Source organism: Lynx rufus, unplaced genomic scaffold (genome assembly GCF_022079265.1).
Source record: "Lynx rufus isolate CCGP_SWC_20201006 ecotype Redwood Valley unplaced genomic scaffold, mLynRuf1.p SCAF_5, whole genome shotgun sequence".
Taxonomy (NCBI): Eukaryota; Metazoa; Chordata; class Mammalia; order Carnivora; family Felidae; genus Lynx; species Lynx rufus.
In genome coordinates this window covers 1754458-1770365 of record NW_025814867.1, presented here as the reverse complement: position 1 = coordinate 1770365, position 15908 = coordinate 1754458, and the positions used below count along the sequence as shown (strand labels likewise).

The 15908-nt window shown below is 40.8% G+C and overlaps 1 protein-coding gene across 8 annotated transcripts in view; it reads right to left on the bottom strand.

Annotated features, from left to right (window-relative positions):
- CLASP2 (cytoplasmic linker associated protein 2) overlaps positions 1–15908 on the bottom strand; it is a 182194-nt gene that overhangs the window by 79179 nt on the left and 87107 nt on the right. For all 8 annotated transcript variants that reach the window (XM_047098781.1, XM_047098785.1, XM_047098782.1 and 5 more), the window contains exons 13-18: positions 13610–13680; positions 9373–9432; positions 8109–8186; positions 7207–7374; positions 4999–5054; positions 3646–3819 (exon numbers count right to left, since the gene is read on the bottom strand). In XM_047098781.1, the coding sequence (XP_046954737.1) occupies positions 3646–3819; positions 4999–5054; positions 7207–7374; positions 8109–8186; positions 9373–9432; positions 13610–13680 (607 nt within the window). The remainder of the gene's footprint in view (positions 1–3645; positions 3820–4998; positions 5055–7206; positions 7375–8108; positions 8187–9372; positions 9433–13609; positions 13681–15908) is intronic.

Below are 15908 nucleotides of genomic sequence, written 5' to 3'. Positions count from 1 at the left end.
TCAACTCCATTACACTGGTCTCTATGTCTATCCTTATGCCAGTACTACAGAGACTTGATTACTTTAGCCTTTAAGTTTTGAAATTGGGAAGTGTTGAGTCCACCGACTTTCTCAAGATTGTTCCCAAAATTGTTTCATCTAGTTTTGATCCCTTGCATTTTCATATGGATTTTAGGATCTGCTTATTTCTATAAAAAGGCACCTGGACTTTTGACAGGGATTACATGGAGTCTGTAGGTGAATCTGCTATATTAATAATATTAAGTCTTTAGAGAACCTAGCTGTATTTCCATCAGTTTAGATCTTATTTAATTTTTTACTATAGGTTATAGTTTTCAGTGAACAAGTGTGAAAATAAATAAATACACATATAAATATATATATATACACATATAAATATATATGTGTGTGTGTGTATGTGTGTGTGTGTGTGTGTGTGTGTATATATATATATATATATATATATATATATATATATGTATACATTTTGCCCTTGGTTCTCTGTCCCCTGGTTCCTGAGACCGAGCACCTAAGACCCTTAAAATTTCCTAAATTGTAAGAGCACTAAGGATATCTTTTGTTCTAATATTTGGTCTTTGACCCCGGTGCCTGACAGATACCTTGACTTAAGACCCCTATAATTTCCTGGGTGACAGGAGTGTCTTTTGTTCTACTGAGGTGATTCCTGGTGGCTCCTGGAGAGCTTCAGAATGGAGGCTAGTCGCCAGAAAGATGAAGCCATGATTAGAAGCTTGAGAGTTTTTAGCCCTACTCTTCATCTTCTGGGAAGGGGAGAAAAGCTGAAGACTGAGTTAATGACTCATCATGCCTATAGGATGAAGCCTCCTTAAAAATCCCCAAAGTACAAGGTTCACAGACTTCTGGGTTGGTGAATGTACCAGGTGGGTGGCACGCTGTGACTCCATGGGGACAGAAGCTCTTGTGCTAAGGACCCTTCTGGACCTTGCCCCATGTGGTTCTTCATCTGGCTGCCCATTCACGTCCTTTACAAGTCCTTTGTAATAAACCAGTAATCTAGTGAGTAGACTGTTTCCTCGAGTCTGTGAGTCAGGCTAGCAAATTAATTGAACCTGAAGAGGTTATGGGAACCTCTGATTTATGGCTGGTTTGGTCAGAAGCTTGGGTGACAACCTGGATTTGCACGTGATGCCTCAAGTGTTGGGGTGGGGGCAGATAGGGGCAATCTTATGGGACTGAGCCCTTAACCTGTGAGCTTTGCGCTTACTATAGTTAGTGTCAGAACGGAACTGAAATGTAGGACACCCAGCTGGTGTAGGAGAACTGTTTGGTGTGGAAAACCCACACGTCTGGTGTCAGCAGCATTATTAGTGTGAAAGTAAAGAAGAAACATGGGAGTGGTTTTTCCTAGAGAAGTCTTACACTTCTTTTGTTATATTAATTGCTAAGTATTTTATGCTTTTTAATGCTATTATAATCGATATTGTTTCAAATTGTTCATTGCTAGCATTCGGAAATACAACTGATTTTTGTACACTGACCTTGTATTCTGCAACCTTGCTGAACTCATTTTTAAGCTCTAATAGTTTTTTTGTGGATTCCTTAGGATTTTCTCTACATAAGATCATGTTTTCTGCAAACACAGAAAGTTTTACTTTTCTTCCAATCTGGACACATTTGATGTCTTTTTTTGCCTTAACGACCTGGCTAGAATCTCCACGGTAATGTTGTTGGGAAGGGTAAGGGTGGAATATTCTCTTCTTGCTGCTGGTCTTGAGAAAGTATCCCGTCTGTCACAATAAGGATGATGTTAGCCCCGGGTTTTTCATAGATGTTCTTCACTAGGTTCACAAATTTTCCTTCCATTCCTAGTTTGTTGATTAGTATTCTCACAAAAAGGTGTCGGGTTTTGTCAAATGCCTTTTCTGCATCTACTGAAACAACTGTGGTTTTTTTGGTTTTGTCCTATTACTCTATTAATAGAGCGTACTTAGTTGATTCGTTTTCATATACTCAAGTCACACTGCATTCCTAACAAGGGAACATTTCTGTCCTTTCACTTTGTAACACAGAAACGTTTTACGAAAATTAAAAGCATTAAACAACCCACTTTTGACATCTTTTTGACATCTCTGTCCATATATATTTAACATCTCAGTCCATATATATTTAACATCTCATATATATTTAACATATATATTTAACATCTCAGTCCATATATATTTATCTATGTATACTTTTATATAAAATGATGAAATTATCACATTGTTAGGTACCATTCATTTGATCTTTGTTGAAAATACTACTCGTTAATGGCTGCCTAGTATTTTAAGTACATATCATAATTTGATCATACGTCCTTTGTTTGCATATCAAGGTTGACTCTAATAATATCTATTATTAAAAACATGATGAATATTCTTTTTTATTTCTTGGTATAATTATCCCCTTTAAGTTTTCAGCCACTCAATTTTATATTTTTACACTTAAGACTGAAATCAGAGGGACTTTTCCCTCCTGGCTTTTGGCTTTTACGTTTAGAAATTCCTTCCCCAATCTGAGAAGAGATGAATACTCAAGTACTTTGGTTTCATCAAGTTGCTTTCCAACTTTTTAGCCATCTGGATTAAAAAAAAATTTTTTTTTAATGTTTATTCATTTTAGAGATAGACAGAGCACAAGTGGGGGAGGGGCAGAGAGAGCTGGAGACAGAATCGAAAGCAGGCTGCAGGCTCTGAGCTGTCAGCACAGAGCTCGACGCGGGGCTCGAACCCACGAACCGTGAGATCATGACCTGAGCTGAAGTCGGACGCTTAACCGACTGAGCCACCCAGGTGCCCCTGGAATAAATTTTTATATTTTTATAAACCCTATTTACCGAGTAATGTATCCTTTCCTCACTGACTGGTGCTGTGCCACACTTTATCACGTACTACAATTCATCCTACTATCTCTGCACTTCCTACTGCGTTCCAATGATCTGCCTGCCTAGGGTTCTACCATACTACCTAAGAGGAAAAAAAAAAAATGAAGCACAAAAATAGAGATAAGCAATATGAATCACCAGCCTCAAACTTTTAAAGTTGATAACACACAGAGGCACCTGGCTGGCTCCACTGGAAGAGCACACAGCTTTCAGTCTTGGGGTCATGAGTTTGAGCCCCACGCTGCGTGTCAAGATTATTAAATAAATGAACTAAAAAACATGAAGTCGATAAACATAAAAAACAAACTCCAAATAGCTCTGGGAATACATGGTTCAACTCTGATTATAATTAAGCTTTGCACTTTCCCCAGATCCCCGAAAGGCTTTCTCGTGGTAAGGGAACAGAAGCTGGCTACAAGGCCAAAGCCCTTCCCAACTTCCTCAAGTAGGCAGTGGTTGGGCGTGGCAGGAGCGCAGAAGGGTGCAAATTCTATAGGCAAATTATGGAGTCAAGAACTGTTCCTCTGATGCGGATGTTCGGGAGGATGACAAGGGAAAAGTCGAAACAAGGCAGCCTGAGTACCTTCCAACTATGCCCTAAGTACGGAATTCTATTAAAAGATGCAGACTATCCTTAACTGGCGAGAATGGACAAGAGGCGATTAAGATATCGTGGTCGCCTGACTTCGCTGAGACCAGGGAGAAAACAACGGACGCTACCCCACGGAGAGCGGCCTTACCTAGTGACGCGTAGGAACCCGGATTCAGGGCCCCTGCACCCAACCGCCCGCTTCGCGCAGACTGCCCGGCAGCATGGTGAGCCTTGGCACCAGCAGCAGCATTCACGTCGATGTCGCTTCGTGAACGCTGCAGGCTTCCGGGAAGGCAACTGGCTTTGCTGCTGCCTGCCGACACTACGGGAAACAGAGCAGAGGCGGCGTATACGATTTAAATCGCCACAAACAGTACGGAAGTTACATCGACTTGAAACCACGACGAGCTAGTCCATGACGACCAATGGTCAAAGAGGGAGTGGTGCACAAACGGACACCGGAAAGCACTTCGCAGTATTTTCAGGTCGGGGTCCTTCCGTTTCAATCCTGTTACCCCTAAATCTTCTTGGACAGTCTTCCCATTGTTTTTCTGCCTCACTTTCCTCTTGCATAAAATGGGAAAAAACCTCTATATTGGTGAAATTCACACAACTGCTCTGTAGATGACGAGACGGTGTCTATGACTGATTCATGAAAATAAAGCACAGGAAGCACTGTACAAGATACACGGAGGACAGCAGTGTTTTTGTTACTATCAGAGACATGCAAGGAGAACTACCACTCTAGCATATGGTTATTCAGAAAATAATGCAAATTCTACCCCTCTTAGGCAAAGCAAATTGAGCCATTCAATTTCTGGTCTGTAGTTTTCAGTTTTAAAAATGAAGAGTTTTATAAACTGTGACTTATGATCCATGAATAGGCCATGAAATCAACAGAGTGGGTCATGACCAACATTTTAAGGAAGTGAAACAAAAAAGAGTGCATTGCAAGTAAAGGTAAGCGGTGCTTCAGGGAACTTGGATTATACTCTATTCTGTACAGTATATGTATATCATATGCATATAATTACATACACCCCATTTACATACTGTGTGTAGTATACGTATATGGTATACAAATGTAGGTACAACGTACACATGTGGTATTAGCTTACTGCATAAGATGATGTTCTCACTACACAGTTAAAAGCAGTAACTTTTAAACTGTTCTGATGTGGCCCGTGGTGAGAAAATACTTTTATTATTTTTTTAAACGTTTATGTATTTTGAGAGACAGCATTCGCGCGCACGAGGTAGGGAAGGGCAGGGAGAGAATCCCAAGTAGGCTCCTCGCCATCGGCACAGAGCCCGATCCGGAGCTCAATCCCCGGACCTTGAGATCATGACCCGAGTCGAAGTCGAGAGTTGGCCGCTCAACCGACTGAGCCCACCAGGCGCCCCGAAAACAATTTTAAATAGTAACATGACTTCTAACGTAGCTTTACTTTGTTATCCAGTACAACATGCTTGGACTCTTGCTTAGAAAAAGACAGTTTACCTCTTCCAGCCACAGTCGATGGGTTTGCTGTAGACCATTTGGAAGAAAAAGGGCGACTGCAAGGTAAAAATAAATGCTTTTAGTAAGAAGATGTAATTTATCACTCTTCTCAGAACAATGAAATACTGAGTTTTCTGAAGAGCTGTCTTAATTTCATTTTAATTTTCCTTTTACAAATCACTTCAGAACAGTGTGGTCCCTCAGCTGTGGAGCAGAAATGAAACAACTAGCAGCGAAGAGACCGTAAGCTCTACGAAGACAAGCAACCGGCCTTGTGCTCACCCATCACAGTGCTCACCACGCAAGACTCAATAAAGCACACTCCAACCCCTGTACCCCAAGATGTCCTCCTTAGAAGGAGACAGGGGTAGTGTCATCACCAGCACACAGGGAGTTCAGCGTGACCAAAGCCTCTTCACCTAAGCCGTAACGGGCGCGGCCAACGGCACTACAGGCAGCTACCGAGTAGGTATCACGCCGCCTATGGCAGTGCTGAGCGTAACTGCCTGGGACAAGAGGAACGAGGCTGAGGGCTCCTGCTGAGGATAACACCAACGATTAGAAAGCAAAACAGCTCAGATCATTTCAAAGGACCCATCTGCCCTAGTTATCTTTACAAAAATGTTTTTTAAATGTTCATTTCTGAGAGAGAGAGAGAGAGAGAGAGAGCGAGCGAGGGGGGGAGACACAGAATCCGAAGCGGGCTCCGGGCTGTCAGCACAGAGCCCGACGCGGGGCTCGAACTCACGGACCGCAAGATACTGACCTGAGCGGAAGTCGGTGCTCAACCGACTAAGCCACCAGGTGCCCCTGCCTTAGTATCTTGATTATCTTTCATTATAATGCTATTCTGCAGCCCACAGGTAAATAATATGTCTAGGTATGTCTAGGGGATCAGGGAAGTTTATCTACAAGTTTTAAAGGTGCGGGAAGAGGAGCAAAGACCCCAGACAGGTTCATGGTAGGAAAGGTTAATTGTTCCTACGATAGTTACACTGAAATGGATCGTATCTGCTTTTTCACTGGACGTTAAGTACAGCACTCACAAAACACTGGGAGCGCCTTCCTGGATCCTGTGCCCTGGGTGCCTCACTTGCCTCTCCCTCGTCCCACTCCTGCATCAGGGCCCCCCCAAGCAACCAGCAACCTTCGTGTGGCCAAGGTCCCACAGGATTACACAGAGGTGAGCTCACATTCTGTGAGCTGTTCTTCCTTGGGGAGACCTGCAGATACTTGTGGCCACCCTAGGGAGTAGACACGGCATCAGAAATTCTAGCAATCTCACAGGGCTAGAGAGAGAGAAAGTTAGGGTTAAGGCTGCCAAGGCAGGAAGGGTTTGAGGAAGCCGATATAATGAGAATGCAATTACACAGAGGTGAGTCAGATACTAGTGAATCTGCCACTGATCCAATTTGCCACTGAGGAACTGGCTCAAGTCTTCAGTTGTGCAAAGGCAAGGAAGGAAAGCAGTGTGTTTACTAGTCACATGGTGTGGTGTAAGGGTTCTGAAGATGACTTCAGAATCCCCATTACAATTCCTCCATTATAATGCCCTAGAAATGGGCGGTCTACTGTACCAACTATTTTGGGGGTACTAAAAAATATATATATATATAAATTAGTGCTTCCCAAACTTCTTCAAAGGCATGAAAGCACAGACACAAAATCTGAATCTCTACACTCTTTGCCTGAAAAGAAGTTACACTAGCATGTAATCCAACCCTTGCAACAACAGACCAAGAGACGAGTAAGTACAGCTGACCTCGAACAACACAGATCTGAACTGAGTGGGTCCACCTACATGAGGATTTTTTTAATACAGTACAGTACTGTAAATGTGTTTTTTCCTTATGATTTTCCCAATATTTTTTCCTCTACCTTACTTTATTGTAAGAATACAGTATATAACATACATACAGCATACAAAACGTGCCCATCGACTGTTTATGTTCTCGGTAAGGCTTCCGGTCAATAGCAGGCTATTTGCAGTTAAGTTTTGGGCGGGTCAAGTTGTATGTGGATGTTCGACTTCACGGGGTGTTGATGCCCCTAACCCCCATACTGTTCAAAGGTCAACCACACTTTCCAGTAATCATTCTTTTAAGGCTTGAAGGGGAAGCAAGCAGACACCCAACCATCTAACTTACGGAACTACAGGGAGTTGGAGAGAGAGTAAGAAATCAGTAATTATCATTTATGTGACCTTACTTGAGACTTTCCTGTGAGCTAGATGAGGACCTGTCTGATTGTGGAAGAGATGCTACACTGCCAGAACTCTTTAAGTAAGTCTGAAGACTCTTCTGATAAGATGGCTCAAGTGAATTATACAACGTTTCGGCTTCACCAGGAAAGTGGTTTCTAAGACCCATGTATGTCCTGTAAAATAAAAGAACAAGTAACAACAAAAGAATATAAAGTAATAGCTTTACATAAAATGTGCACATTCACGACGAATGAAGATGAGACCATATTAATATATCCACCACCTATCAAGTGAATACTTTCTAAATCTAACAAGTTTTGGTGGAAAGATGGCAGGCTTTTGAGAAAAGATCTCAGTCCAAAATCTGGTCGTGATCCTTACTGTTTGCATGGCCGTGAAAAAACCCCTGAATCTCCAAACTTCTGTTGCCAGTCTACAGAGATAGCATGTTTGCAGGTCATTTCCAAGACTAGACAGTAATGTAGACCCAACTGCTCCACAGTATCAGGTACTTAGCACATTCTCAATTAGTGACAGTTATTTTTATTCATAATGAAAGTGAAGGTGTTATGATGGAATGGGAATACTGACGATGATACAAATGACAATGTGAAGTCCACTGTTAGACATCCAGTACAGATATAAAAAAAAAAATCTCTACTCCCAACATGGGGCTCAAACTCACAACCCTAAGATGAAGAGTCGCAGACTCTACCAACAGAGTCTGCCAGGCGACCCATACACCTAATACAGATTTAATGGAGAAAAATCTATCTCAATTTTACTAAAGGGCTGATGTAGTAGAATACTTGAGACACTGCGTTATTTTCATTCTTCCAGTATAATTCTTTTCAAAGAAAAGATCCAAGTATGTTTAAGACGTGACAAAAATACATTATAGACTTACTTTCTTGCCTCCACTCTGGCTTCAGCATCAGCATCATGAATCCCCTTCTTAATAGTTTCAACCAAGACAGCTGCATGTCTATTAAAACAAAACATATTACTTTTTTTAAGATTCTGTTATTTTTAAGCAATCCCTACACTCAACAAAGGGCTCGAACTCACAACCCTGAGATCAAGAGTCGCATGTTCCACCGATTCAGCCAACCAGGTGCCCCAAACACCTTTAGATTCATGAGTAAAACTGTATTTCACCACAAGTCATACTGCCTATATGTTACAAATTAATCACAAAGGGGCAGGGGAGGTAAAAAGATTAATTAGTGCGTAATAATCTAAGACTGTAAGAGTTTCTGATAATCTAATAGTAACCCCACATATTTCATTCATGGATGGTTTCCTCCTGACAAGCCAAATATTAAAAACTTGAATATAATTATTTTTATAGAGTCCAAATAACATATAAATGTATAGTGCTTAAATTTTAAATTCTTAACGAATAAAAAAAACCCTTTGGTGTGGTTCTCACTAACCCACCAATGTAGAAAATAATCTGCTAATAGTATGATCAGTTATGATCTGGACCAAGCTAAATAGTAGTTGCCACAAAGAACTTAAAGGAAACTTAGAATTATATCATGCCTACACGAAACAAACTTATTAAAAAAAAAAAAAAAAAAAAGGCTGTGAATAGGTTCTTACAATTTCCATACCTGTAAATGCAGGTATACGCCAAACTTCAAACTTGAAATTATACCGTGCAAATAGCCAACTAGCTAGCTGGCTGCCTACATTTTTCTCTTGTTCATCTCAGAGCTGCATGAGATACTGCCCAGTATATACCTTACCAATGATACTGGACAGCTGGTATGGAGAAACTTTCCAATGAATCTCTCTCTTCTTAAAATCTTTCTCCTCTGAAAACAAGTGCCTTCCTTCTATCTTAAATCATTCATTACTTGATTAATTATACCTCAGGAAACCTAGGTCACTTGTCTGGAGATACATTTTAAAATTTCTGTCCAATTTAACCTGCAGTATCTTATTTAATCCATCCTACTTAAGAGATCCTCATTCACCCCATAAGTAAAGAAGAAAATCACAGCTGCACCAAGAGGAATCAGACTACATTACAGCTTTAAAGGAAAACCAGTATAAATAGCTTTTAAGCAAAAGGAGAAATAATGCAAAACCAATACCATCAACTTCTAAAGAACTGGTGATAATGGGAAGGAGAGGGAAGCAGGAAAGGAAGAGTTAATACATACCTTTCCAATGAATGAGTCTGCCACTCTTGTAACAATAAATCTAAAAATTCAAATGAGCGCCTGAAAAATAAGTTAATTATAACTAAATGTTATAACACTATGTTATGTTTATTTAAAACTAATTGTTAATTAACACTTTCTTCTACTGTACTTTGTTCTCTGAATTAAAGTACAAGGGGGGCACCTGGGTGGCTCAGTTGGTTAAGCGTCCGACTTCGGCTCAGGTCATGATCTCACCGTCCGTGGGTTCAGGCCCCGCCTCGGGCTCCGTGCTGACAGCTCCGAGCCTGGAGTCTGCTTCGGATTCTGTGTCTCCCTCTCTCTCTGACCCTCCCCCACTCACGCTGTGTCTCTCTCTCAAGAATAAATAAACATTAAAAAAAAATTTTTTTTTTAATTTAAAGTACAAGATATTTTTAGGTTATCTTTTTTTTTTTTTTTTTAGGTTTATTTATTTATTTTGAGAGAGAGAGAAGAAGCGCAAGCAGGGAAAGGGCAGAGAAGGAAACGGAGAATCTCAAGCAGGCTCTATGCTGTCAGGGCAGAGCCCTACGCAGGGTTAAATCCCACGATCCATGAAAGCATGACCTGAGCTGAAATCAACAGTCACACACTTCATCAACCGAGCCACCCGGGTACCCCATGTTTTTAGTTACTGTAACTTCTCAAATACTTAACTACTTTAAGGCTCTAACTACTCCTATGCTACACAGTTCAAAAAAACCTTCAGGGTTCCCCATGATTTTAACTTAAAATGTGTGTCAATTATAAAACTTAACACTATTTCATTTTAAAAAATACTTATCGAGCACCTACTATGCACTAGAAATTGAAGACATACAAAGGTGACCAAGAAAGATGGAACGGATCTTCCATTTCCACATCTGTTTTCTTAAACATGCATACACGTAATTTTTAATCAAGTGTCTGTATATTTCCTCCTATACCCTCTCGTTCTCAACTCCTTCAACTGTCTCACTCTTGAGCTTCTCTTTCTTGGCATCTGATGACACAGTTCTCCCCTATTTTTCTTCTTTTATTAACACTTTTCCTCCACCTTCCCTTAAATAAGTTTCACCTGGTTGGCGCTCTTTGTAACCCGTTTCGTAGCCTTTACTTGGGAAACATCACCTGAATCGTCTATACCCTTAGCTCTGACTATCAGCTCTGCTGCTCACATCTAGTCCTTTACCTCCAGCACTGGTTCTTTCATTCCGCCGTGAAGTCAAAGTTTCTACCAGCTCGCGGACATCTCTACACTGGCAGAGACTGTCAGCTCAAACACTACGTACGAAAGAACAAATTAATTCTTACCCTCTCAAATCCATTCTTTTAGCCCATACTGTATAGTTTAGAAAATGTTAAGTTAACTTGCCCAAAGTGATAGGACCTAAACCCTGGCATTCTGACTGCAGAACTCCCAGTGTGAAGCATCTGATCTATATCCAATGATCAAGTTCTCATTTCTATACCCTTAAATCCCTTGGATTTATTTACTGAATAAAATCTGTAATCAGTGATCACCAATACAGCTTACTTCAGACCCTGCCCCTCTTACATGAGCTACAAGAACAATAATTCCTACTTAAACCAATATTTCTCATTGCCCCCCTTTTTTTAAGTATATTTATTTATTTTGAGAAAGAGGGAGAGTACAAAGGGGGTGGGCCAAAGAGAGAGGGAGAGAGAGAGAGAAATCCCAAGCAGGCTCTGCACTGACAGCATGGAGCCCGACGTGGGGCTTGAACTCACGAACCATGAGATCATGACCTGAGCCAAAACCAAGAGTTGTATGCTTAACTGACTGAGCCCCCCAGGCGCCCCTCTCACTGTCCCTTTTTAATCACTGGTCATAGCTGAAATAAAAAGATGGATGACATCACCTCCTCACCAAAAACTGTCCGAGTATGAAGCAATGTCGAAATTTCTCTTCGTAGACGTTCACAGCCCTCTACACTGACTTTAACCTACTCCTGGCCTCCCTCCCCCACTCACGTCAGCCTCTTTTCCTACTGTAACCTTCCGTTTATCACGTGTTCTGGCCTCAACGGCCTGTCTGATGGCTCTGCACCACTCAGAAGCTTTACATCTCTGCCTAGGTAACACCCACTCAATTCCCCTACAGTTACTGAATTGCTTCCCATTTTCAAGGCATTTGTTTTTTTAAATTAAAAACCTTTATTAATGTTTATTTTTGAGAGAGAGAGAGAGAGAGAAACACACAGTGCAAGCAGGAGTTGGGGAACCGAGAGGGAGGGAGGGAGACACAGAACCGGAAGTAGGCTCCAGGCTCTGCGGTGTCAGCACAGAGCCTGAAGCGGGGCTCGAACTCACAGACCGCGAGATCACAACCTGAGCCAAAGTTTGACGGTTAACCTAAACGACTGAGCCACCCAGACACCCCTCAAGGCAATTTTATGACGCGTTTCCTGACTCCCTCTTCTCTGTTACATTCGTATTTCTCTAGCTACCACTTTCCTCGGTGTTAAGACAGAGAATGGCAAACCTCTTCGGTAAAGGGCCAGGCACAGAGATTTTAGGCCTTGTGAACCACAAACAGTCTCTAACTCGCACTTTTCTTCTTTCTCCCTTTATAACCACCCTTCAAAAATGAAAGAAATAGTCTTTGCTTGCCGACTGCATCATTGGCCAGACTGCAGACTGCAGACTGCAAATTGGCCAGATTTGACCAGCGACCTGTCATTTGCTGACCCTGGACATAACAGACAGGTGACAGAACACTTGTCACCAAAACTCTGAACCACTTAAAGGCAGTAATACCTCTTTCGGCTTCTTCCTAGCAAAGTACTTAAATACATATATTTATCATGTAAAAAAAAAGAGATTCTTTACAATTTTCTTTGTTACTCAAGTAATAATGACCAAAGGAGTAAAAACAGATTTTATAAGCATATAGGAACAGAGGTAATATCAAACATGATCAGATAGGACTATAGTTTAAATTGTTTTGAACTAAACATCCTTCACTGCAAATATAAAAATGTAGTTTGATTTTCTTGTATCTGCTGTCTTGCAAAAATTGTTTGAGATGGTTTTTGAATAAAATAAACCAACAAAATTTTAAAGCAGTTAAGAAATTGAGATCAGGAGAAGAATATGAATTCAAAACAGATGGGTACATGCATCATACTGGCATATAAAATATGGTACTTAAAAATGTCTTTAAAGTCATTTCTAAAGCTTATTTTTAATTGTAGTTGACATATAATATTATATTAGTTTCAGGCATACAAGCTAGTGATGTGACATCACAAAATGCTCACGATAGTTATGATCTGTCACCATACAAAGGTAAACAATATCATGATTATGTTCTCTACGTTGTACTTGACATCCCTGTGACTTATTTAAAGTTCAAGTTGGTACCTCTTAATCCCTTTCAATCTGTTTTGCCCATCTCCCTCCCCTCTGGCAACCATTAATTAGTTTTCTGTATTTATGAATGTTTGTTCATTTGTTTTGTTCTTAGGTTCCACATGTAAGCGAAATCACATAGTATGATTCTTCAATTTTTTCTGTAGTATCTATATATTTATGTATTTATTTCTGCATTTAAGTAAGTAATCTCTATACTCAACATGGGGCTCAAACTCACACCCAAGATCAAGAGTCACGTGCCCTTCTGACTAAGCCAGCCAGGCACCCCTGACTCTTCACAATTTTCTTAAACATCAAATGTACACATCTTGTTTTTGTTGTCTTTAGTATTGATGGTGATCCCGATGGTATTAAAACCAGCAGAAATCACAAAACAGAGAAAGACTGACAGGCTGACCTGGTGTGGCTGTTTATTCTGTCCCAAACACTATAATGAATTCTACTCATGTGGATCTGCCTCATTTAATCCTCACAATGGCATGGGGTCGATATCATCAGCGGTACTAACATATACACACACTGACGTGCAGAGCAGTGTGATTGCCCAAGTAGAACAGTCAAGTGGCAGTTGTGGGACTCTAGCAAAGGCCTGATTCCAGACTCCATTCTCTCTGAAAATGAGGCAACGAGTGGCCCAAAGAAACCAAAGCTTAAAAGGAGAAACCTGGAAAACACAGGTGGTTGTAATGGTCATTTCTTTTTCCTTGTAGGACACGAGATGAAAAAGTTTACTAAGGTTTCTAGAAGGCAAGAAATTTGTGACAACTAAATTTTGCACCAGAATTAAGAATTTAACATAATATAAAACTATACTAAATTAGTTTTTCTCAAAACTTACCTCCTTACAGGAACTGATTTTGATGTGCAATTGCTTGTGATTAAAGGTATAAGTCTGGGTACATGAGTATGCTGAAAAAGATGTTTTAGAAAAGGTTGAGAAATATAGTCCGCTCCACATAATCTCTTCTATTTGCCTTACACCCAAGTATTTGGATATATTAGCACAGAACAAAAAGACCATAAAATGAGATCTGGAAAGAAATCAAACCTGTCAAACAGTCTCCCCCACTTAAATAACAGTAATGATGATACAGTTTCAGAAGGCCAGGCGTGGCTGTAATACTACCTAAGAGAAGTTAATTGTGTAACTGCAAAGAACTGTCGGGGCAGTGTGTTTGGGGGCGGGAGCCCCAGCAGGACTGGGCTTGCATCTGTCAAACTCTCTGAAGAGCCACAGCTACGGCCGGTGGAAGAGAATAATTCGTAGGCCATCAAAGCGAGTAACCAGAGTGAGCCTGCAACCCTACCTGCTGGGAATGCACTCGGAAATGGTGATTTTAATGGAAGTTTCACTGTGGCTAAACCACAGCTGTCTAGAATTCAGGTAAAGTTCAACAGATATAATCTTTTGATTTCTATTAGTAATTTTACATTCCTCTAGTGAAGTAAACACTAAAAAGTACACAATAGACAGAAGGATAAAATAGTAACCTAAGCATACATAGTTGATGCTTCACATACCCTATTTTTTCTTCTGAGCTAATGGTATAGGCCAGATTACCTAGGAAACCAGCTCTGAGATGAAGTCTAGCATGTAGGATACTCCCAAGTGCCCTTGGGATCAACACCTGTGGGAGGAGGGCAAAGGAGGCAGGGGTGGGCGGAGGAAGAAATCCATCTGTGATTGGGCCTTAGGATCTCTTCGCTAAAAGCCATTAGGGAGCTCTGGAGTTAAAATGGCCCTTCAGAGCAGCTCGAATTGGTTCCGAATGGCCCCAACGTCAACTTCCACATCAATCAGTTGTTGCGTGTGGGCCATAATGGGAAGGGAAAAGACCCTGGGGAACGCAGCTCTCTGCAGCTAAAGACTTTCTGCCAAAAGTGCTTCCGGTATTGGAAAAACCAGTCTTTCACCGAAGAGGAGTGTGTGTGGCACATCTGTGAGCTAGAGTGAACTCAACCAAAATAAAAGAGCCAACTCTGTTCAGCTGCTTCAGAGGGAGGCTACCTACAGACCTGAAGCTGCTCCAATGAGAAGTGCACAATAGAGTGCTGACCTGTGGGCTACTGAACTTACACTCAGCACAGAAGGGCCCTGTGGACTTGCTCCCTACAGCGCCCAGAAGCGCCTATTCCCAAACACTGCCACAGACCTCGAGACTCTCCAGCCACAACACACTGCGTAGGTCTTCCCTACCATCCTTTTCTTCCCTTCATAACCTCCCCAAACCCAACTGCTGATGAACACGCATTCAACACAGTGGCACGTATGGAGAGATACACTGACCTAACTATTGTTATGTCACATTCAGGGAGAGCTGTACCCAAGGAAAATAAAAAGCGAACGTTACAATTACGGACGAAGCGTTCAACCAAACACCAAGTCGGACAATTTAGGTTTTAGTTTATGAATGCAAGTTGACAACCGAAAAATAAAAACCTTCTTTAGAATTAAAAAAAGAATTAGAAGTCAAAGACAGCAATCTAAGGAAGGAGTCTTCTGGGAGACAAACAAAATACAGAAAATAGGAAATAACATAAAACAACAAAACCACCTGATTTGTATTTTCAGTGAGATGACAGGATAGTGTATCAATAACATTAAACAAGCTTATGAAAGATAAGAAGTTTGAAAACAATGTATGATGTATAAGGCCTCAGAATGGCAGCATGGGTATTGTCACATAAGTAGAATTTAAAGGAATTTTTCTTGAGAACATACACCTGTAAGGCAAAAAACAAAAAAAGTATCCAAGAAATGATAAATGATACTGAAGGTTCCAAAACTGTGTAACAAGAGTAAAAGGAAAAACAAAACAACAACAACAAAAAACAAACCCAAAAACCTAGCAAAGAAAACAGAAGCAATAAATAAATGATCCACAAAAATTAATACAACTTAAGGAAAATTCACCTTCATCAGAAACTCTTACACACTGTGGAAGGAAAGCACTAGTGAAGTTGGAAGTCCCTGCTGGAGGAAAACTCCTAACACCTGGAAAGCTTCCGCAAGTTTTTATTTTTGTTTTTCTAGGAAAGAAACAAGTGGGATCTCAGTTCTTAGAGACACAATAAAAAGTTAAAATAATTCTGCATGGAAGGTAAATAATTCTGAGAAAAAAGGAATATGAACCTGA